Source organism: Neovison vison, chromosome 13 (genome assembly GCF_020171115.1).
Source record: "Neovison vison isolate M4711 chromosome 13, ASM_NN_V1, whole genome shotgun sequence".
NCBI lineage: Eukaryota > Metazoa > Chordata > Mammalia > Carnivora > Mustelidae > Neogale > Neogale vison.
The window spans coordinates 84938590-84961568 of record NC_058103.1 but is presented as its reverse complement, the minus strand read 5'-3'; the positions used below and the strand labels follow the sequence as shown (position 1 = coordinate 84961568).

General features: G+C 40.6%; 2 protein-coding genes across 4 annotated transcripts in view; one reads left to right on the top strand and one right to left on the bottom strand.

Annotated features, from left to right (window-relative positions):
* Positions 1–2560: 2560 nt before the first annotated feature.
* Positions 2561–22979, top strand: part of SNAP23 (synaptosome associated protein 23) — a 42360-nt gene continuing 21941 nt past the window's right edge. Inside the window, exons 1-2 of one of the 3 annotated variants that reach the window (XM_044232485.1) lie at positions 2565–2644; positions 13351–13522. The gene's annotated coding sequence lies outside the window, so the exon portion shown is untranslated. Of the gene's footprint in view, positions 2674–13350; positions 13523–22979 lie in introns of all 3 variants that reach the window. The other 2 variants (XM_044232484.1, XM_044232486.1) reach the window with 2 other exon arrangements.
* On the bottom strand, positions 16236–18252 carry LOC122894716 (KATNB1-like protein 1). The gene has a single exon (XM_044232483.1). It carries the CDS (start codon positions 18141–18143, stop codon positions 17229–17231), a length of 915 nt encoding a protein of 304 aa, XP_044088418.1. The 5' UTR covers positions 18144–18252; the 3' UTR covers positions 16236–17228.

Sequence of the window (22979 nt, the reverse complement as noted above, 5' to 3'; positions counted from 1 at the left end):
AATGGATGCCCGTCATAGCACAAAAAAACCATGAATACCAATGATAGTATTTTAATACTTAATGTATTTATTAAGTGTAGTCCATACTTATTCCCCAGGATCCTACTTTTAGTGACTACAGTTAATCAGATAAACCAAGTTACATTAAGATTAATAATGGTGGGGTGCCTGGGTGGCTCAGTGGGTTAAAGCCTCTGCCTCCGGCTCAGGTCATGATCTCAGGGTCCTGGGATCCAGCCCCGCATTGGGCTCTCTGCTCGTCGGGGAGCCTGCTTCCCCCCCTTTCTCTGCCTGCCTCTCTGCCTACTTGTGATCTCAGTCTGTCAAATAAATAAATAAAATCTTTTTTTAAAAAAGATTAATAATGGTGTGAAGTGTTACTCCTCTTACCCATTATTGAAGTTCTAATAATGTCTATGTTTAACAAGATCTTCAATTCCTAAAATCAAAGTAAGTAGCTCCCTTCATCTATATATGTCCAGATTTTCATCTAAAGGACTGAGGAACTATTCCAATTCTGTATTTGTGACATCACAATTTCTTGAAACACTCAAGGTCTGAGGTACACTGCTCATCCCACTCTCCTTCAAAGATGCAATGGAAGGACCACCTTGCCCTATAAGCTCAGGGCCATAATCCAAGGAAAAGCTTGTAGAAGACCAAGGTCAACCATTGGTGAGCATCAAGGTACTCCTAGATCAGGGTTTTTTTTTTTTCTTTTAAGACTTATTTATTCATTTGAGAGACAGAGAGCAGGGGAGGGGGAGCAGCAGAGGGAGAGGGAGAAGCAGCAGACTCCCAGATGAGTGCAGAGCCCAGTCTGGTACTTGACACCACCACCCTGAGATCATGATCTGAGTGGAAACCAAGAGTAGGATAGCCAACTAACTGAGCCACCTAGGCACCCCTAGGTCAGGGTTTCTTAACCTTTGTACTATTAATACTTTGGACATACTTTTTTTTTTTAGAGGTGGGGAAGGGCAGAGGGAAAGAGAGAGAATCTCAAGCGGGCTCCATGCCCAGCACAGAGCCCACTGTGGGGCTCCATCTCACAAACCTGAGATCAAGACCTGAGCAGAAATCAAGAGCTGGATGCTTAATGGACTGAGACACCCAGATGCCTCAATTTTGGAGATGATAATTATGTTCTCCTGTGCATTGTAGGATGTTGCTAAGCATCCTTGGACGCTAGATGTCTGTAGTATCCCCCACATTTACATCCATTACATGCCTTTACATTACATCCTTTATGTTACACCTACATGCCTTTACATCCCCACCCCAATCCCCATCAACTTGACAATGAAAATGACTCCAGACATTGCCAAATGTTCCTCAAAGGCAAAAATGTCCTTGAGAACTATGGCATTATACCATGGCCAGTAACCCATCCATAAATAAACAACTTCTGCCCACACAAAGTAATTGCTGCTTGAGAAAGTCACACAGAAGGGTAGAAGCTGAGGAGTTCATTTTTACCAATTTTATACAGGACCATCACACTGCTTAACAGTCCTACTACTTGTCTGGGATCAACTTGTTCTTTCACTTTCTGTAACAATTCCAAAACTTTTCCACCTTCCTTAAAACTCCCAACTCCTTTTCTATTAGCAGATGACTTCATCTCCTACTTCACAGAGAAAACTGAGGTCATCAGAAGAGAACTCAACTTCCTGTTACTAAACATAAAACTTACAGGCACATACTTCCTCTTATATTTGAAATATCTTCTCTCTCTTCCAAAACCATTCCCTCTTCTCCTTTGAAATACTATTTATTTATTTATTTATTTATTTAAATTTCCAGAATTGTGATGTATTCTTAGAGGTGCCTGGAAGAGTTCCTGAACCTGTTTAAAGCCCTTCAACGGCTCTCTGTGTTCATAGCACAAAGCGCAGGCTCACTAGTCCACCCTTCCAAGATCTGGCCCATTGCTGACTATTTAAAGCTTATTCCCCACTTCACCCAGAGATAGACGATGAGCTATAAACCTCTAACCAGGAGGAAGTACAAGGACTCTACCGAAGGTGCTATGTTCTTAATGGCATACGCTGTTCCCACAGGCTGGAAAAATTATTTCTCTCCAACTCAGGCTTCTGGCAGAACTCCTACTTAGCCTTCCTGATTGAAAAGTCACTTCCTTTGGGAACCCTTCCAGACATCCCTAAGAATAAGGCGCTGTTTTCACTGTGCGCCAACTCGGCTTCGGACTTTCCAACACCACGCACTGTATTCTATCCACTATAATTTGTTTACATATCGTTTTCCAATCTAGACAGACGGAAAGACCCTGGAGCTGGGCAGGGAAGGCATTCTTTTCTCCTTCTTTTCTTCATCGATCATCTACCAAACGGCTTGCCCTTGACAAATGTTTGTTGCATAAGTACTTCCCACCTTTGGGAGACATTCGAATTTTCCGGTTAACGGGTGAGTCCGCAAACTCTCCGCCTGCGTGGCAGGGAGATTTAAACCCCTAAGACCGTGATTGGCTCCAGCTCCAGGGGTGTGTCCGCGCTCGCGCTGCGGGGGAAGTGCGCAGGCGCGCGGGTTCGGCGCGCGCAGGCGCTGGGAGGACTCGGCTCCAGGTCCAGTGTGGGGGGTGTCCGAGCGGCTGGGGAGCGAGAGGAGTGGCCGGAACTGCTTGGTGAGCCTTCAGGAGTGGGGTTGAGAGAGGTAACCTGGTTGAAGATTGGGATCAGGTCCCAAGAAGAAAGAGTATTATCATGACGGTTTAAAACTTGGTGGGGTCGGGCTTAAGGGGAGGAGTGGCGGTGCTCTGGCCCGGACTGGGCAGGCCGGGCCCAGCGCAAGGACGCTAGCCGCTGAGAAACTACCGTGGGGCCGGCGGAGGAAGGGTGGCGGGATGGTGTGGTTCGTTGAACTCCTCCTCACAACCAAGAAGAGGAAGGGTGGCGGGATCATGGTTCGTTGGACCCCTCCTCAAAACCTTCCCCACCCCTACCGTGTTGCTATGATCGGAGTTAATTGACTGTATGGTGACCACAGCGATCAGATAACTCTGAACTAGGTGTTTGAAGGTGTCTGAGGTTCGTGTCATTGGAGAGTACATGCTCTCTAGGAAAGTCCATCCTTATGCCGTGGCTTTACTGTAGGCGCACAAAGGATCCGTGAAACACCGACTTTTACAATTCCGGGCTGGAGTTGGTTGCGGGAGACGGCGTGGGGGCGGGGGGCGGTGGAGAGTAAGTACTGTAAAGTGCTGTTTCATCTCATCCTTTTTTTTCCATCATTAGTCACCACAATGTTAGGAAAGGTAGATGAGGATAGAGCAAACCGAAAGACATCAGAGTTGGGAGAAGGAGATGAAAAGGGAGTATTATTTTGCCTTTTGCTAGTCATCTTTAGGAAGTAGGGAGACGATTGGCGAGGGGGTGTTTGGATACTGGCAGCTTCTGACAGCGTTCCCTCGGTCATGTGAAAATAACGTAGCTTCACAGTAGCAGATATTTCAAGAACTGAGAGGAATATTACTCCCTCTGCCTCTATGCCCTTAAGACTGGCATTCAGGGGGCGCCTGGGTGGCTCAGTGGGTTAAGCCGCTGCCTTCGGCTCAGGTCATGATCTCAGAGTCCTGGGATCGAGTCCCGCATCGGACTCTCTGCTCAGCAGGGAGCCTGCTTCCCCCCCCCCCCGCCTGCCTCTCTGCCTACTTGTGAGTTCTCTCCGTCAAATAAATAGATAAAAAATCTTTAAAAAAAAAAAAAAGACTGGCATTCAGATGTGCTAGTAGAAAATACGGCAGATAAGACCAAATAGAAATGATTCTTTAGCGTTCTTGCTTAGCTTGGAAAACCACACTTGAAATTCATAGCACATCATTACCTAGAATACGTTGAGATCTAAATTTGAACAATTTCATAGTAAGATTTTTTAAAAATTAATGTTTCTTCCACAGTTGGTTTATGGCATTCTAATTCTCATTTAAGGCATGATGTTTAAGGTATTCTAATGGTCAGTTGTCATTCATTCCTTTGGCAAGAGGTAATGAGAAAGAACACATTCATATAAATATTAGGAAATATTAGGAGAAACATCTCTGCTCACATTACCATGCTCCTTTGACAGTAAATGTAAAAATAAATAGAATGATCATGTAACAGCTTACAGCTCAGATATTTATCGCATTCTTCGCCTTTTGGGGTTTTTTGTTTGTTTTGGTTGGCTTTTTTTTTTTTTTAGGTGCTTGTGGTATGTGAATATGTACTAGAAAATTCCTGTTATTCCAGTTCCAGGATAGCAAAGTCTTATTGTGCTATTATGTTCTTAACAGTATGGTACTCTTTACTGTAAAACAGTAGTGTTTCTGTATGCATCTTAGTGTTTGCTTCTTTTACTCTAAATGAGCTTAAGCATAGTAATAGGATCACTTAACTAAAGGTCACATCATTTCTAATCATTCAGAACACAACCTTGAACCAAGAAGGAAGCAAAAAACAAAACAAAAACAGGCCTTGTTGTTCATGGGACATTTCACTCCTCATGAACCATACCACCATCATAAATTTTGCCTTTTGGAAGATCACCTGTGTTATTTTATTTCATGTTTTTAATAGACTTGTTTTCAACACTACTCTTTTCCAAAGTGATAATTTGTGAAATCATAGTTTTTATGTATACCTTTTTCTAGTACACATTATAATAAATATGTAACTTCAGTACATAACTGTTGCTTACATAACAGCTGAAATCATCTTGTGTTCATGTTCTGCACTCTGGAAAATACTTCCTTGAAACTAACCTCATTTTTAAAATACAGTGACGTGTCCAGTGGACTTCAAAATTCTGTTAACTCAGTTATGGCATTCATTGTTGTGACACAATTCTAGCACACTTATCTGGTTTCACCAGATGAAAGTAGATTAGAGTAGCAAAAGGGAAAAAGAGGATGTTTTCTCTTTGACATTTTTGTGAAATCAGCTGCCTTTTATTTTCTTCTGAGTTTAGGTGCCATGTCTTAAAACATTCTGAAAGATTGTTTTTTAGTTGTGTTTGTACTCAGTGTTACCCATATTCTAGCATTTATAATACATGATGTTGCTTGCATTCAAGAGTGCTGAACTTTTTGATTCTAGTGCTATATTTTGTTTCTAGGGTTGTAGATTGAGCTAGGACTAGATGACAAGGAACTGATCTTTTTCTTTGTTGTGGTGGATGGAGACTTGAAACAGATGGATCCAGTGCCTCCAGCAACTGGAGGAAGTAGATTGTAGAGCCAGGAAACAGCATGTACTGTTCGTTTTGTAATATTGGTGGTGGAGGTGGTGTTCCATTTGCAGTCATTTAAATGCACGGACATTTTGGTTTTGATTTCAGTTTGGGTTGTACTGCTAATAAAATATTTAAATCACTGATAAGTATTTTTTTCTGGAATCCCCCCATCCGTCTTGATTTTTGTGAGATCCGTAACTTGGGTTTAAATTTATTTGAACAATGCTTTGACATTGAAATTACCTTTAGATGGCCTTTTGAGACTTCTAAAATAAAGTTCAAACTTCTTGGTCAAAATATACAAAGCCCTTTAAAACCTGTTTACTCTGTCTACCTTTTAAAACCACCCTACCCATCCTGTATACACATATAGTATATTCTGACATGACTACTGAGGCCTAACATTGTGACACTTCTTTGGTAGTTTGAAATCCTAATTTTTTTAGGGTTGATCATGCTTGGATTTCAATTTTCAAATCAAAATCACAAGAGATGTTTAATAATTATGAAAAATTATGATAGCTTTACTGAGCACTACATACCAGCCAAGGTTTAAATGCTTAGCATGAATTAACTCAATCCTTATAATGCTCAAGATAGCCATTATATTCTCATTTAATGAAAAACACTGAAGCACAGAGAAGTAAATTAAGCAATAGTCAGGACTCAAAAACATGCCTCCAGGTATTGGGCACTTAACTACTGTGCTGTTTTGCCCTTTGTATAAATAAGAATGTCACTCTTATTCTTTTTTAAGATTTTATTTATTTATTTATTTATTTGAGAAAGAGACCAAGAGCGTGAGCAGGAGGAGGGGCAGAGTGGAGGGACTAGCAGACTCCCTGCTGAGGACTGAGCCTCATCTCGGGCTTGATCCCAGGGCCCTGAGATCATGATCTTTGGTGAAGTCAGAAGCTTAACCTACTGAGCCACCCAGGTGCCCCAAGAATGCCACTCTTTTAACCCAGTGTGAGAGATACTCTTTTCCAGGGACGTGAGTGCTTAATGTTCTCTTTCTCTGGCATCTGATTCCTTGAATCAGAGTATTTGAGAAGCTAACCAGAAAGCTTCTAGGTGAACTTGGAATCAGAGCCAAAATACTTGGATGACTTGGGTAAATACTTCATACAGGCAAGGTGAAGCCTTGCTAATTGTCCCTACCTCAAACTTGGTGTCTTCCTCTGCAGATACCATAGTTAAGTCTGCCAGATTGTATGTCTGTCCTCCTTGGAGAATGGATGCTGCATTATTGAGCCTCTTTCTTAACTCTTACAGAGCATCCCTTTTCTGTTTTCCATAGCCTTTCTTTTACACAGTGTCGATACAATTGATTATAATCATATATAGATGTACCTTCCTAGGATTATATTCTGGTCAGTTAGAGTAGAATTGTGGAAGTTCCAGGGTTGAGCAGGACTTGAAACCTAGATGTTGGACTTCAGCAATTAAGTCATAAACAGTACTTCTGTAAAGCTGAAGTGTAATCTTGATCTTTTTGGTTCCTGATTTTTAGTGTTATTTTCTCAGCAGTATGCTTTCTGTCTTGAATCATGTGCTTCAGTGCTCTTTGAAACCAAGATGTTTAATAGATATGATTCAGTGGTATACTTCTTATATTTGCATAGTTTTGAGCTTTATAAGAATGGTTAAAATTGTTCCTGTAGAAAGGAAACAAGAGAGGAAGTAAAAGGAGGAAACTAACCTTAATATGAATAAAGGTCTCATCTGAATGCCTTTAGAAAGAATTAAATTTCCTAACCAGAGGAGGGGCTCTTTTTGGCGTAACTTGGAGTATTTTGAGTATTTTAGAACACTGTGCACCTGGATTTAGTGTGTGAACATTCTTCCTTCCTTCCTTCTCAGGCAGAACTGAGCCACCCAGGCATCCTTAGATCCCATTTTTAATAAGAAACATTAAAAATATTCACACATGGGGCCCCTGCGTGGCTCAGATGGTTAAGCATCTGCCTTCTGTTCGGGTCATGATCCTGTGGTCCTGGGATCAAACCCCCACGACGGGCTCCCTGCTCAGTGGGGAGTCTGCTTCTCCCACTCGCACTCCCTCTGCTTGTGTTCTCTCTCTGTCAAATAAATAAGTAAATCTTTTTTAAAATCTTTTTTTAAAAATATTTTATTTATTTATTTGACCGACAGAGATCACAAGTAGGTAGAGAGGCAGGCAGAGAGAGAGGAGGAAGCCGGCTCCCTGCTGAGCAGAGAGCCTCATTCAGGGCTCAATCCCAGCACCCTGAGATCATGACCTGAGCTGAAGGCAGAGGCTTTAACCCACTGAGCCACCCAGGCGCCCCAGTAAATCTTTTTTAAAAATGGGACCTAAGAGCAAAACATACATTCCTAAAGAAAAACTAGGTTCTTTTACCCCATAAGTGATGGTCCATGTCTGAATTTCTACTTTGTTCTCTGTAATCCTTTCTTCTATTCTTTCTGTTTATTCTCCATTATTCATCTTTATATCATCTATTTTAGAGTCTTTAAGAAAGAGGTACGTAGATCCAGCATGACATGATACACAAGTGTGAGATGGGGATGACTGGCAAGGCTCACCCTGCTTGAATAAAATATCCATCCCAACCATCCAAAGTATTTTGGCTCTGATTCTAAGTTCACCTAGTAACTTCTTTTTTTTTTTTTTTTTTTTTAAGATTTTCTTTATTTGACAGGCAGAGATCACAAGTAGGCAGAGAGGCAGGCAGAAAGAGAGGAGGAAGCAGGCTCCCCGAGAAGCGGAGAGCCCGATGCAGGGCTCGATCCCAGGACTCTGGGATCATGACCTGAGCCGAAGGCAGAGGCTTAACCCACTGAGCCACCCAGGCGCCCCTCACCTAGTAACTTCTTGATTAGCCTCTCAAATACCACAGATAGAGAACATAAGTAACATGAGCACTGTGCTAAACACTTCACATACATTAATTCATTTCTGAAACAGCATTGGGAAGTAGAACTGTTACCCTTTTTATTTTTTTTTTTTAAGATTTTATTTATTTGACAGACAGAGATCACAAGTAGGCAGAGAGGCAGGCAGAAGAGGAGAAAGCAGGCTCCCGGCTGAGCAGAGAGCCCAATGTGGGGCTTGATCCCAGGACCCCAGGATCATGACCTGAGCTGAAGGCAGAGGCTTTAACCCACTGAACCACCCAGACGCCCCCAGAACAACAGACGCCCCTAATGAACAAGGAAACTGAGACTTGAATAGGCTAAGTAAATTGTAAGTAAATTGCCTGGGTATCAGATCTAGGATGAACTCAGGGTCTGTCTGAGCTCAGACAGACATTACATTACGTACTATATACTACATACTCATAAAAACTACATTATGTTCATTCAGCACAATTTATTAAATTATCTCACCTAATCTAGAAGTAACAAGTTTAGTCACAGGAGAATTAATAGTAACTGCAATCATTTTCAGCCCAATTCAGCCTTGACATTAGTTGGGGTAGTCTTAGTCTTTTTTTTTTTTTTTTAAGATTTTATTTATTTAGGGCGCCTGGGTGGCTCAGTGGGTTAAAAAAAGATTTTATTTATTTATTTGACAGAGAGAGATCACAAGCAGGCAGAGAGAGAGCGGAGGAAGCAGGCTCCCTGCTGAGCAGAGAGCCTGATGCAGGACTCGATCCCAGGACCCTGAGATCATGACCTGAGCCGAAGGCTGCGGCTTAACCCACTGAGCCACCCAGGCACCCCCGGGGTAGTCTTAGTCTTAAGCTAAGAAGACTTTAGTCTTGTAGACAGGCAGGATTTGTATACACAAAACAACTAGAAAACTAAAAAAGCTGGAAACATAATATTTAGAGACAGTGGAGAAGAGTGCTTTATTTTCCATATTCTGACTACAGCATATCATAAAATACGCATTTAAAAAGAAAGGAGGGTGATTTTTCTTGACATCACAGTATGTTCCCTTACTTGATAGCAGATCTTTGAAAAATGTTTGTGGAATGAATTAATAGGGGTGTATTCTGGGACTAGGATCTCTTTCTGCTAAGCTTTCAGGCTAGCCAGACTGCTGACTCACCATCCATCAGCATAAGGGAACTCTCAACTCTTTGGGGGCAGTCACCATAGCTAGATGTTACCGCATTCTCTTCTGACAACCTTTGTCTAGTTTTCCTCTTCAGTTGGGTTTTGGTGTGGGACCTTCTGAGGTCCCAGGCCTCTGCAAACAACTGCCTTCTCCTCAGTTACCATCAGGTCTGTTCCAGGAAGGACCACCCACCTCCCTCAGAAGTGATTATGTATTATGCAAAGAGCCTGAGAGCCAGAAGTACTGCCTTTTATTTCCTTAGCATAAAGAAGTTGTACTAGATGATCTCTGAGGTTTATTTTCAGAGACTGTTCTCTGAGATAAGAATTGAGCAGAAACTCTGTTCCCAGATAACTGATTAATCAGGCAGAGATTACTGTAAGCTAGTAGTTTCCAAGTCATGCTCCCTGGAACCTTGGTTCCCTGGGATTAATAAAAGTATTCTTAGAAGGAAGGATTTTATAGTCATCTGTATTTGACTGGGATAGCCACAGTTAAACAGATTTCTTCACTGCTTCAGGACTTCTGATTTCCAGCCAAGAATTTAATTAGCCAGCCAGTCTATAATACAAGGATAAATAAGAAAAATAGAAGATGGAGAGGTTTAAGACCTAAATGTCTTCATTGTAGGAAGGTCATGAATGATATCCAAAATTGGAAAATATCAAGGGGCTCCTGGGTGGCACAGGGGTTAAAGCCTCTGCCTTTGGCTGTGGTCATGATCCTGCCAGGGGAGCCTGCTTCCCCTTCTCTCTCTCTGCCTGCCTCTCTGCCTACTTGTGATCTTTGTCTGTCAAATAAATAAAATCTTAAAAAAAATAAAATATCAAGAAACAATACTATTAGTGTATGATTTAGGAATTTGAGGTTAAACACTGGAACAACTAATACTGTTGAAAATTTTCCCTCTGGGCTCCTGGAAATAGGAATTAGTTCAAGGCACAAGAGAAGGTAGGGGAATTGCTGTTTATTACTGTTATAGAACTATTTGACATCTCAAACTATATATATTCACATATATATATGATTAAAATTAAATATGGGGGGGCGCCTGGGTGGCTCAGTGGGTTAAACCTCTGCTTTCGGCTCAGGTCATGATCTCAGGGTCCTGTGATCGAGCCCCGTATCGGGCCCTCTGCTCGGCGGGGAGCCTGCTTCCTCCTCTCTCTCTTTCTCTCCCTGCCTCTCTGCCTACTTGTGATCTCTGTCAAATAAATAAATAAAACCTTTAGGGGCTCCTGGGTGGCTCAGTGGGTTAAAGCCTCACCCTTCGGCTCAGGTCATGATCCCAGGGTCCTGGGATCGAGCCCCGCATCAGGTTCTCTGCTCAGCAAGGAGCCTGCTTCCTCCTCTCTCTCTGCCTGCCTCTCTGCCTATTTGTGATCTCTGTCTGTCAAATAAAATAAATAAAATCTTTAAAAAATAAATAAATAAATAAAACCTTTTAAAAATAAATAAATAAATAAAATTAAATATGGGGGTGCCTGGGTGGCACAGTCAGTTAAGCAGCTGCCTTTGACTCAGGCCATGATCCCAGGGTCCGGGATCAAGCCCCACATTGGGCTCCCTGCTCAGTGGAGAGCGTGCTTCTCCTTTTCCCTCTGCCTGCTGCTCTGCCTACTTATACTCTCTATCTCTGTGTTAAATAAGTAAAACAACAACAACAACAAAAACCTTTGAAAAAATAAAATTAAATTAAATATGGAAGAATATAAAATCTTCAAAATAATTTTGAATGGGGGCGCCTGGGTGGCTCAGTGGATTAAGCCGCTGCCTTCGGCTCGGGTCATGATCCCGGGGTCCTGGGATCGAGCCCCGCATCGGGCTCTCTGCTCTGTGAGAAGCCTGCTTCCTCCTCTCTCTCTGCCTACGTCTTGCCGACTTCTGATCTCTGTCTGTCAAATAAATAAATAAATAAAATAAATCTTTTTAAAAAAAAATAATAATTTTGAATGACTGAATAACATTGCTTCATGTAGTTGTACCATAATTATTCAGTCAAATTCCCTGTCATTGGGGATTTAGATTGCTTCATTTTTTTTTTTTAAACTATATCAGGATTCTTTTTTAGGAACAAACTGTTCTTTTTTTTAAGATTTTATTTGACAGAGATCACAAGTAGGCAGAGAGGCAGTCAGAGAGAGAGGGGGAAGCAGGCTCCTTGCTGAGCAGAGAACCTGATGCGGGGCTCGATCCCAGGACCCTGGGATCATGCCCTGAGCTGAAGGCAGAGGCTTTAACCCACTGAGCCACCCAGGCACCCCTAGATTGCTTCATTTTTTAAAATATTTAGATTGCTTCATTTTTTTAAATATTATAAATAATACTGAGACCGATATGTGTGTGTATATATATATATATATTTTTTTTTAAGATTTTATTTATTTATTTGACACACAGAGAGAGAGAGAGATCACAAGTAGGCAGAGAGGCAGGCAGAGAGAGGGGAGGGAAGCAGGTTCCCCGCTGAGCAGAGAGCCCAATGCGGGGCTTGATCCCAGGACTGTGAGACCATGACCTGAGCCGAAGGCAGAGGCTTAACCCTCTGAGCCACCCAGGCGCCCCTGAGACCAATATATTTTTGTCTGTATCTGTGATTTTCTTCTAGATTTCTGAAAGAAAGCCGGAGTTGGGGCACCTGGGTGCCTTAAGTCCTTAAGTCCTTAAGCATCTGCCTTCAGCTCAGGTCATGATCCCAGGATCCCAGGATCGAGCTTCCTGCTCCTCCCTCTCCCACTTCCCCTGCTTGTGTTCCCTCTCTCACTTTGTCTCTCTCTCTGTCAAATGAATAAATAAAATCTTTAAAAATAAATGAATAAAGAAAAGAAAAAGAAAAAAGCCAGAGTAAGAAATAACTTAAAATTTTCTTGTCTATATTACATCATCTCTTGAGACTTTTGGGTTTTTTTTGTTTTGTTTTTAAAGTTTTTTTTTTTATTTGTTTGACAGAGAGCAGGAGAGCACAGGCAAGGGGTATAGCAGGCAGAGGGAGAGGGAGAAGCAGGCACCCTGCTGAGCCAGGAGTCGTGGGTGAAAGACAGTTGCTTAACCCACTGAGCTACCCAGGCGCCCCAGAGTTTTGGTTTTTTAAAAATCAGCATTTTACTTTCCTAAACAGTGGTTAAGAAAGCTTTAATTTTATAGGAATGGGAATTGAAATTACCACAGATGTCCTGGGTGCACTATTTTTTGTGTCATTTGGAGCTTGCAACATTTTTTATCTTTTAGAGTTTTTCATTATCAAAGGCTTATAGTTATTGCATAGATTTGCTGTTAATGAAGTTATAGAGTATTCTGAAACCTATCTACAAAACCAGTGATTGGGTTTTCTTTTCTTTCTTTTTTTTTTTTTTTAAGATTTTTTTAAAATTTATTTGACAGACAGAGTTCACAAGTAGGCAGAGAGGCAGGCAGAGAGAGGGGAGGAAGAGAATCAGGCTCCCTGCCAAGGAGAGAGCCTGATGCGGGGCTTGATCCCAGGACCCTGGGATCATGACCTCAGCCGAAGGCAGAGGCTTTAACCCACTGAACCACCCAGGCACCCCGGGTTTTCTTTTTTATAAGATTTATTTCTTTTTTTTTTTTTTTTTTTTTTTAAGATTTTATTTATTTATTTGAGAGAGAGAGACAGTGAGAGAGAGCATGAGCGAGGAGAAGGTCAGAGAGCGAAGCAGACTCCCCATGGAGCTGGGAGCCTGATGTGGGACTCGATCCCGGGACTCCAGGATCACGCCCTGAGCCGGAGGCAGTCGTCCAACCAACTGCGCCACCCAGGTGTCCCAAGATTTATTTCTTTAAGGGGCACCTGGGTGGCTCAGTGGGTTGGGTGCTGCCTTCGGCTCAGGTCGTGATCTCAGGGTCCTGGGATCAAGTCCTGCGTCGGGCTCTCTGCTCAGGAGGGAGCCTGCTTCCTCCTCTCTCTCTCTCTGCCTGCCTCTATGCCTACTTGTGATCTCTCTCTGTCAAATAAATAAATAAAATCTTTTAAAAAAAAAGATTTATTTCTTTAAAAATTTGAAAGTCCTGATCTTTGAATTCTTTTCTTCCCCGCAAAATTGATTTATTTGTGAGAGAAGAGCCAGCATGTGAGTGAAAGGAGGGGCAGAGGGAGAGCATCTTCAAGCAGATCTCCCAATGAGCCTCGAGCTGCAGGCCGGGCTGAATCTCACCCCCAATGAGATCGTGACCTGAGCTGAAACCAAGAGCTGGATGCTCAACCGACAGCGCCACCCAGGCGTCCCAACCAATGTATGTTTATAACATTTTGGGAGTGGGGTGAGGAGTTGGGTTAAATAGGTAATGGGGATTAAGGAGTGCATTTGCTGTGATGAGCATGTGGTGAGGTATTGAATCACTGTGTTGTACACCTGAAACTACTATAACACTGTATGTTAGCTAACTGGAATTAAAATCTTTAAAAAAAAAAAAGTCCTTTTAAAGAAAATTTAGAAAATACATTATTGTACATTATTGTATAAGACAAAATCATCTGTAAATTTTTTAAAAATATTTTCAGTCCATCTCATTTAAGCTGGGTAGACATTTACATTTTTGGAATTTAGTTTTTAAACCATACATATTTTTTAATGTGGCATTAAGATTTATTGATAGAAAATAGTAGTGTATAACCTCTATAATGACCATTTTAAGTCTCCAAAAACAGCTCAGCATTTTCAGATACATGTTAGTGTATCTGACCTTGATGTTCCCTTATTTAGGTTTCAGTTTCTCTTGCATTAGTTATTAATAATAGCCAGAAGTGCCAGTTAAAAACATTTTTTTTCTCTCATTGCAACAAAGAAAATTGGACTCTTTCATTTTTAAAGATATGGAATGGCATGTTTTCAGAATTCCAAACACAGACTATGCTTGAATTTTTTTTTTTTTAAGATTTTATTTATTTATTTGACAGAGATCACAAGTAGGCAGAGAGGCAGACAGAGAGAGAGGAGGAAACAGGCTCCCCAGTGAGTACAGGGCCCAACACGGGGCTCGATCCCAGGACCCTGGAATCACAACCCGAGTGGCTTTAACCCACTGAGCCACCCAGGCACCCCTGTACTTGAATCTTAATAAAAAAGTACATCACGTGTATTTTTTTTCTTTTCTTTTCTTTCTTTCTTTCTTTCTTCCTTCCTTCCTTCCTTTCTTTCTTTCTTTCTTTTACTAACATACAATGTATGTTAGTACATTTGTTTCAGGAGTACAGGTCTGTGATTCATCAGTCTTACACAATTCACAGCACTCGCCATAGCACAGACCCTCCCCAATGTCCATCACCCAGCCACCCCATCCTCCCACCCACCTCCCCTCCAGCAACCCTCAGTTTGTTTCCTAAGATTAAGAGTCTCTGGGGCACCTGGGTGGCTCAGTGGATTAAGCTGCTGCCTTCAGCTCAGGTCATGATCTCAGGGTCTTGGGATCGAGTCCCTCATCGGGCTCTCTGCTGAGCAGAGAGCTTGCTTTCCCCTCTCTCTCTCTCTCTCTCTCTCTCTCTGCCTGCCTCTCTGCCTACTTGTGCTCTCTCTCTGTCAAATAAATAAATAAAATCTTTTAAAAAAAAAAAGTCTCTTACAGTTTGTTTCCCTCTCTAGTTTCATACTGTTTCATTTTTTCCCTCCCTTCCCCTATGATCCTCTGTCTAGTTTCTCAAATTCCTCATGTCAGTAGATCATATGATAATTGTCTTTCGCTGATTGACTTATTTTGCTTAACAAAATAGCATCTATTTCAGTCTACATCATTGCAAATGGCAAGATGATGTGTTTTTAATGGCTGTATAGTATTCCATTGTGTGTGTGCGTGTGTGTGTGTGTGTGTGTACACCACATCTTCTTTATCCATTCATCTGTTGATGGGCATCTAGGCTCTTTCCATAGTTTGGCTATTGTGGACATTGCTGCTATGAACATTCGGGTGCATGTGCCCCTTTGGATCACTCATCAGGTGTATTAATATGGTTGTTCTGTCCTGTTTTCCAACCACCATTTTTCTTTTTCAAGAAGAAGGGACATTTCAGTGGTGCGTACTCTATAGCTACTATCATTTATTTTAACTAAATGGGATTTTGTTGCAGAAAATTGTTGGCAATGAGAAAAGGTACAAAATTAATGTTTTCCTTTTATCTTCCTTTTCATTCTTACTCATACTGTTTTCTTATCCTTAACTGTTCTCTCTTTTCAAATATTCTTTCTCCATCCTTAAGTCATTTTTTCCGTTTTTAGAAATTGAGACATAATTCACATAATGTAAAGTTTGCCATTACAGTATACAATTTAGTGGCTCTTGGTATATTCATAATGCTGTGCAACCATGACTACTAATTCCAGAACATTTCCATCACCTCCAGAACAAACCCTATATCTGTTGATCGGCAGTCCTGTTCTGCCTTTCCCCTATCCTCTGGCAATCACTAATCTACTTTTAAATAGGGTTTACCTATTCTGGACATTTCCAATAAATGACATACAGTATGAGGTCTTTTGTATCCAGTTTAATTAGATTAATGCTTTCTAGCCTCATACATGTTGTAGCATGTAACATTCCCTTTTATGGCTGAATGATAATCCATTGTATGGACATTTGGGCATTTGGGTGTTTTCTGCTTTTTGGTTGTTAGCAATAATGCTGCTTTAAACATTTGTGTACAGGTTTTTATGTGGACATGTGTTTTCATTTGTCTCTAATGTACATAGGAATGTAATTGCTGGGTGACATGTAATTCAATGCTTAATCTGTTGAAGCCTAAGTTCTTGTCCTGCATTGTTAAATGGTATGTTTTTCCTCCATTAGGTACCAGAATTATAACAGGGGTAGGATATCATCCGTTAGTACCTGGCTATACATTAAAAAAACAAAACAAAACAACTTTCACCTAAAACAGTGGTTTGCAACATTGGCTGCTCATTGGAGTCATCTGGGAATGTTTAAAATCAACTGGCACTAACCCCCATAGTTTTTTTTTTTTTTTTTTTTTTAAATATTTAGTGAATTTACTCAAATGAAGAAAGCTTAAATGATACAGAACTGAAAATATTAGGATTCTATATACAATAAAAAGTGAATATAAATTAGCCAACTCCATGGACATTTCTAGTTAAGCATTCATAGAAATACATATTCACCTTTTTCTTTTCTATAGTGATAACACATACATACATACTGACAGAATGATTCTGGCAAAAAGAAAAATCAGAGATACTAAAAATATTCTCAAGTTTTAAAAATGGTATGGAATAGTTTTAACAACAACATTTTACATGAGTGGAAACCCCTGATTTAATTCCATGATCTTATCATGCCAGAAGCATGGTTGGTTTTAATTTTTTTAAACAGATATTGGTATCATATGCATTGGCTTATTAATAATTAAGGCATTTTGTATACACAGTATCTCAGTGTGGACAAATATTTAGTACTGATTATTTGCTATGACATTTTAAACTTGCAAAGTCTTTTCAAAATAAGAAAATAGCTGCACACATTTAAGTGTTTTCTTATAAGACACAATCTTCACAAAAGTCACGATGATTGGTTTTTGTGATTCCTAGTAATAAGTCCTGTTTTCTTTCTGACATAGTATAAATTATATTCTTATGCAGGACTGCATTAAGACCCAGTGGTTCTTAAACAATGTTACCAAATAACCATATAAATCCCAAATGCAGCAAAGGCAAACAATCTTCATAGTGCATTTTCACCTCTTCGAAGTTGAAGCTGCTCCTTTTGGATATTTTTCCACTTCAATGTGAAGTAGATTGCTAGGGTTTCATTAGTGGTTTCGTATGTGGCTTTTTAAAGTAAAAAAAAACAAAAACAAAAACAAAAACGTTTTGATCTCTTCCACAGTTCACAGTTCTCAGGTGAGAATTTCTTTCTTTCTTTCTTTCTTTTTTTTTTTTGGAAATCTGGGGACGTTTTGAGTAATCAAATGCTCTTTAGTAGATGAAGTCTCTCAATGCAACTGTAATAAATAAGCATCTACATCCTTGGCTATATTACCAGTATATCCCGGAACCAAAGTAAGATGGTTTTCTTGTTCCCATAATCCACTTAATTGTTGTTTTAAAATCTGAATATTTCCATCATTTATAATTTCTGTTTTGGATGACAGTTCAGACCACCACCTTTTTATGACTGCTTGAAGCCAGTTTAAACCAACTATTATATATTCTTCAAACTTGCTTTTAAGTAGGGATTTTACTAGAGGCAACAAATCTACACAGCAGCCAAGTGAGATGTATTGTTTTTCTTCCTGTAAACTATTGGTGAGCACAGGAAGGCAATCCACAACAACTCCAAGGTCTTCTATCCTCACCAAATAAGCTACAAGTTCACTTATACTTCTCTTTCTCCAGAATGTTAAAGCTACATTCAATCTCAAATTCCTGCTGAACAAAACCTGTGCCATTGTTTCATGGTCCTGAGAAACCTCAGAAAAAAACCCACTATATTTTGATGATGGGCTTTCTGTCTGTGAAGAACCAGAATCACTGGAGTTAATCAAATATGTTCGACTATCATGGCGTAATTTTTCAGGCAGGTGACCTGCACAAGCCAGTTCATTTTCTTTATTTGCCATGTCACAGCCCCCACTTCTAGGGGACTGTTTTTTTCTGTAACAAGGATTTGGAAAAGGATGATACACTTTCTTTCTGCGATAGATCACCTTACGTAGTTTATCTGGGCTTTTCACAGCTTGTCCAACTGTTCTATTTATGTAAGCAGCCAACTGTTTTGGAGATTTCTTAACCTCCTTCATGTTCTTATTAGTAAAATGAGAGATCCTTTTTCTAGGAAGATCAGTGGAATGATCCTCAATATTATTACAAAAGCCTCGTTTTTTAACATTGTGGGCTTCAGATGCCATAATCTCTTAAATACCGGCGCCTCATGGTAGCGCGGCGCCTCAGCCCAGCCCCGGCACTAACCAACTGCGCTCGGTAGCCCAGATGGTCCCTCGGCTCCCGGGCCGAGACCCACTCCGAGCCATTCAAAAACCACCCCCATAGTTTTTGATTTAGTCTGGGGTGCAGCTTGGGCCTCCAGGTGATTATGTGCAGCCAAGACTGGGAACCACTGTTCTAACTCTAACTGGAGTTAGACTTGCTACTTGAAAAGGGGAAGGCAAGGACTTCATATATATACTTTTCTTGGCAAAACTGCTACACATTTGAACGACTTGATATTGTGTCTCTCTATTCTTCTCTTTTTAATGTGTGTAATAGTGATTGAAAGCACATACTCTGTATCGGTCTATCTACATTGGAACCTGGCTCTACTATATGACCTTGCAAAAATTGCTTAACCTCACTGTTCCTTAGTTCCTACATCTGTAAAATGTGGAATTAAATAGTGTTTGCTATGGTCTGAATGTTTCTTGAAATCCTAATTCCTGGTGTGATGGTATTAAGTGGAACCTTTGGAAGGTGCTTAAACCCTGAAGGTGGCGTCCTCATGGATGGAATTAGCGCCTTATAAAACAGGCTCCAGGGGCCCCTGGGTGTCTCAGTCAGGTAAGAGTCTGCATTTGGCTCAGGTCATGATCCCACCCCACATCGGGCTTGTTGCTCAGTGGGGAGCCTGCTTCTCCCTCTCCCACCCCCCTGGTGCTTATGCTCCCTCTCTCACTCACTGTCTGTCCAATAAATAAATAAAATTTTAAAAGGAGGGTGAGAACTCCCTAGTCCCTTCCACCATATAAGGCATCAGTTTTGTACCAGAAAGAGGGCCATGATGAGAACGTGACCAGTGCAGGCACCTTGAGCTCAGACTTCTGCCTCCAGAACTGTGACAAATACATTTCTGTTGTTAATAAACTACCAACTCTATATTTTTTTGTTACAGCAGCTGGATAGACTAAGAGAGTGTTTTAAGGATTAAATGAATGAGTGTGTGTATGTGTGTGTGTATTTTTTAATTTCTTAGAAAAGTGTCTTGCATGGGGGTGCCTGGGTGACTCAGTTGCTTAAGTGTCCAACTCTTGATTTTAGTTCAGGTCATTATCTCAGGGTTGTGAGATTGAGCCCTGCTTTGGACTCTGTGTGGATGTGAAGCCTGCTTAAGATTCTCTCCATCTCCGTCTGCTCCCCACCCCATCCCCATCCTGTGTTCACACTCTCTCTCTCTCAAAGAAATAAAATCTTTAAAAAAAAAAAAAAGTGCTCTGTGCATGTATAGTGCTTTGTAAGTGTTAACTTGTAGTTGTTACTGTGATTCTTCTCAGTCCTTTACTCACTATCTAGACTTAAAAAATGGTGAGTAATGACTATTAAAAAGTTACGTGACTTTTTAAAGAAGATTTTTATTTATTTATTTGACAGAGCGCAAGAGCACAAGCAGAGGGAGTAGCAGGCAGAGGGAGAGGGAGAAGCAGGCTCCCAACTGATCAGGGAGCCTGATGTGGGACTCGATCCCAGGACTCTGGGATCATGACCTGAGCCTAAGGCCACCACTTAACTGACTGAGCCATTCAGGTGTCCCTAAAATGTTACTTGCCCTTTTATTTGCTTGTTTGTTCATTTATTTAAAAGATTTTATTTATTTATTGGATAAAGAGAGAGAGAGATCACAAGTAGGCAGAGAGGCAGGCAGAGGGAGGGGGAAACAGGCTCCCTGCTGAACAGATAGCCCGACGCAGGGCTCCATCCCAGGACCCTGAGATCATGACCTGAGCAGGCAGAGGTTTAACCCACTGAGCCACCTCGGAACCCCAGTTACTTGCCATTTTAAAGAACTGTCCTATATGTTGAATTCTTGCATAAGAAAAAAGTTGAGAAAGTAGCATGATGACACTTTCCTGTATTATTCACCAGCTTCATCAGTCATGGCCAATCTTGTTTCCTCTGTACTCCCACCCATTTACCCACCTTTGAATTATTTTAAAGCACGTCCTACAGGTTACCTTTTAAATAGCTTCTAATTTCATGTTTTCTTTGAATCCCTGAGGAGGGCAATGATTGGTAGGAGGCTTGAGAAATAGAATACACTGAAGGTAAGGGGCCATGACAGGAGATTGCTTATATTCCAGGATGATGTTGTAAAGTCTTTATTCCAGCTAAGTTCTCTGCTTCTGTGTGGGGCCCTCTTTTATCTACCTCTTAGTATTTTGCCGTGGAAGTACTAAAGATTTATTCAGAACTCATTAGAACCCATTTCTGTCGCCTAATGTGAATGAAATATGGTTCCCAGCCGAACTTTAGCAAGGGCCTTTGCTCTAGCCATCTGTTAGCAGAACATTTAGGACAAATTGTTCTGTATTATTTCCATACCTTTGTGCTTTGGAATGGTGATCATCTGTTAACGAATGAATATGTTTCTGCAAACTTATATTTACTTTGAATATGTGCCAACAGAAGATTTCTCTCAAGAGAGGCTAAGAATTCATAATTGTGCTTATGAAATGGGGTCGAAAATTAATTCCTTGTTTTTGTTTTCTCCAGTCTTATAAATCTGCTTTCTGTTTGTCATAAGCTATCATATATTTTTTAAAAGATTTTATTTATTTATTTGATAGGCAGAGAGAGGACACAAGTAGGCAGAGAGGCAGGCAGAGAGAGGGGGGGGGAAGCAGGCTCCCTGCCAAGCAGAGAGTCCGAAACAGACCTCGATCCCAGGACCCCGAGACCACGACCCAAGCCGAAAGCAGAGGCCCAACCCACTGAGCTACCCAGGCGCTCGCTATCATATATTTTTAAAGATTTTATTTATTTATTTGAGAGGAAGTGAGAGCAAGGGAGCTAGAGGGAGCATGAGTGGAGGTGGGGGAAGCAAAAGTGGGGGGTGGGCAGGGAGAGAGAGAGAAGCAGACTCCCCACTGAACAAGGAGCCATACCCAGAGCTCAGATTCCAGGATCTGGGATCATGACCTGAGCTGAAGGCAGACATGTAACCAACTGAGCCACCTGGATACCCTTAAGCTGTCATATTTTATGATGAAAATAAATGTATGAATTTTAAAAGTAGTATAACTACATTGCAAACTATTTCATAAACTGGGAAAAGAAGAAAAATCACTCTTAATTCTACTACCATAGCTATTGGTTATATTTTAATGATTTCCTCCTAGACTTTTTTCTACCTATATTTTTTATAGCAAGTATTTGATTATTTTTAAGTCTTACTTTGTTTACTTCATTTACTGACCGTCATCATTTTGTGTTTGCTAAGCCTTAGCCAGGAAAAAAAAACAAACAACATTTTAGGCAGTCTTTAACTTTTTAGACATGCACAGCTATATATATATTTGTCTAGATAAGTACCAATCAACCGGAAACTTGGTTTAATTTAAAACTGTTCATTATCTGTCTTGATGTGTACAGACTCATGGCTGGCATGAAAATAGTTCAGGTGTATAGCTCATACAGTATTATCAACTTTAATATTAAAATTTAGCCTTACAGATAGAGGAATTAATATTTAGTAGCATTTACGTTAATGTCACTTACACTTAACATTGTTGTTTTGCTTTTCTTTTGCTTATTTTTTTCTGCTTCCCTAATAATAAAGTAATGGCTGACTCGAATATTAGCCATGTATCAGGCACTAATAATAAGCGCTTTGTATGGATCATCTTTTTTTAATCCTCACAAAAAGGGCCTATTATCTCTATTTTACAAATGTAGAAACTAAATCTTAGTGGTTTAGCTAACTTGCCTGAGGTCATACAGCTGATACAGAATGGGTCAGAATTTGAATGCTGGAGTTCCTGCTACTCACCACTATGCTAGCCTGCTGTGAACAGAAATTTGCACTTGCTGTCAATACATTGATTACCATGAAAGTCTAACCAAAATATACCAAAGAGAATCACAAATTTTTATCCTACAGTAAACTACATGGTGTAAGTTGTAGAGCAACTTACATTAGGATTAATTTTAAGAGGAGTAAGTCAGGGCGCCTGGGTGGCTCAGTGGGTTAAGCCGCTGCCTTCGGCTCAGGTCATGATCTCAGGGTCCTGGGATCGAGTCCCGCGTCAGACTCTCTGCTCAGCAGGGAGCCTGCTTCCCTCTCTCTCTCTCTGCCTGCCTCTCCATCTACTTGTGATTTCTCTCTGTCAAATAAATAAATAAAATCTTTAAAAAAAAAAAAAGAGGAGTAAGTCATGACCTACCTTAGTAGAATATTTTAATGCAAAATCTTTGCTTTCCAGTATAAAATGTTTTATAAAATCATTCCTATATTGGTCTAGGCAGGACACTGGAATTGAGGGTGATTTAAAGTGCTCTTTCTTTTATTACTTCCTAACATATCCCCATTTTTATCAGTGAAGACATGGATCTCCTGTTGACTTAGTTCTAAGACTTTTTTCTTTGTATTCCTTCTTCCCAATAGTATTAGTTTCATTTTCTAAATTTAAATAATTTCAGGTTCTACAAGATACTTTTTTTTTTTTTCTTAGTTGTGTTAATTCTAGGTTGCACCCTGCCTGACTCTTCTGAGCAATTTAGTAAAGGCTAAGAAGAGCCTGGGAAATATTGTTGCTTTGTCCTTCCCCCTTATAATTCTGCTTTGTCTCTCTTACTCCCATTTACTGTAACCATGTGTTCAGCACCCTCAAGAATCCAGAGTAGAGGTCTTAGGCAGCTGTGTCCCAATGTCAGCCTGTCAGACATGTGAGAAGTTTACATAAGTCTGTTTCTTGTCTTATGTGCCATCTGCTGAGGAGAGAAAAAAGGAAGTACTAGGCAGCACTTTGAGTTCACCC

Bases quoted from the DNA above. Each gene is read 5' to 3' on its own strand.
- LOC122894716 (XM_044232483.1), bottom strand. From the start codon at position 18,143: ATGGCATCTGAAGCCCACAATGTTAAAAAACGAGGCTTTTGTAATAAT.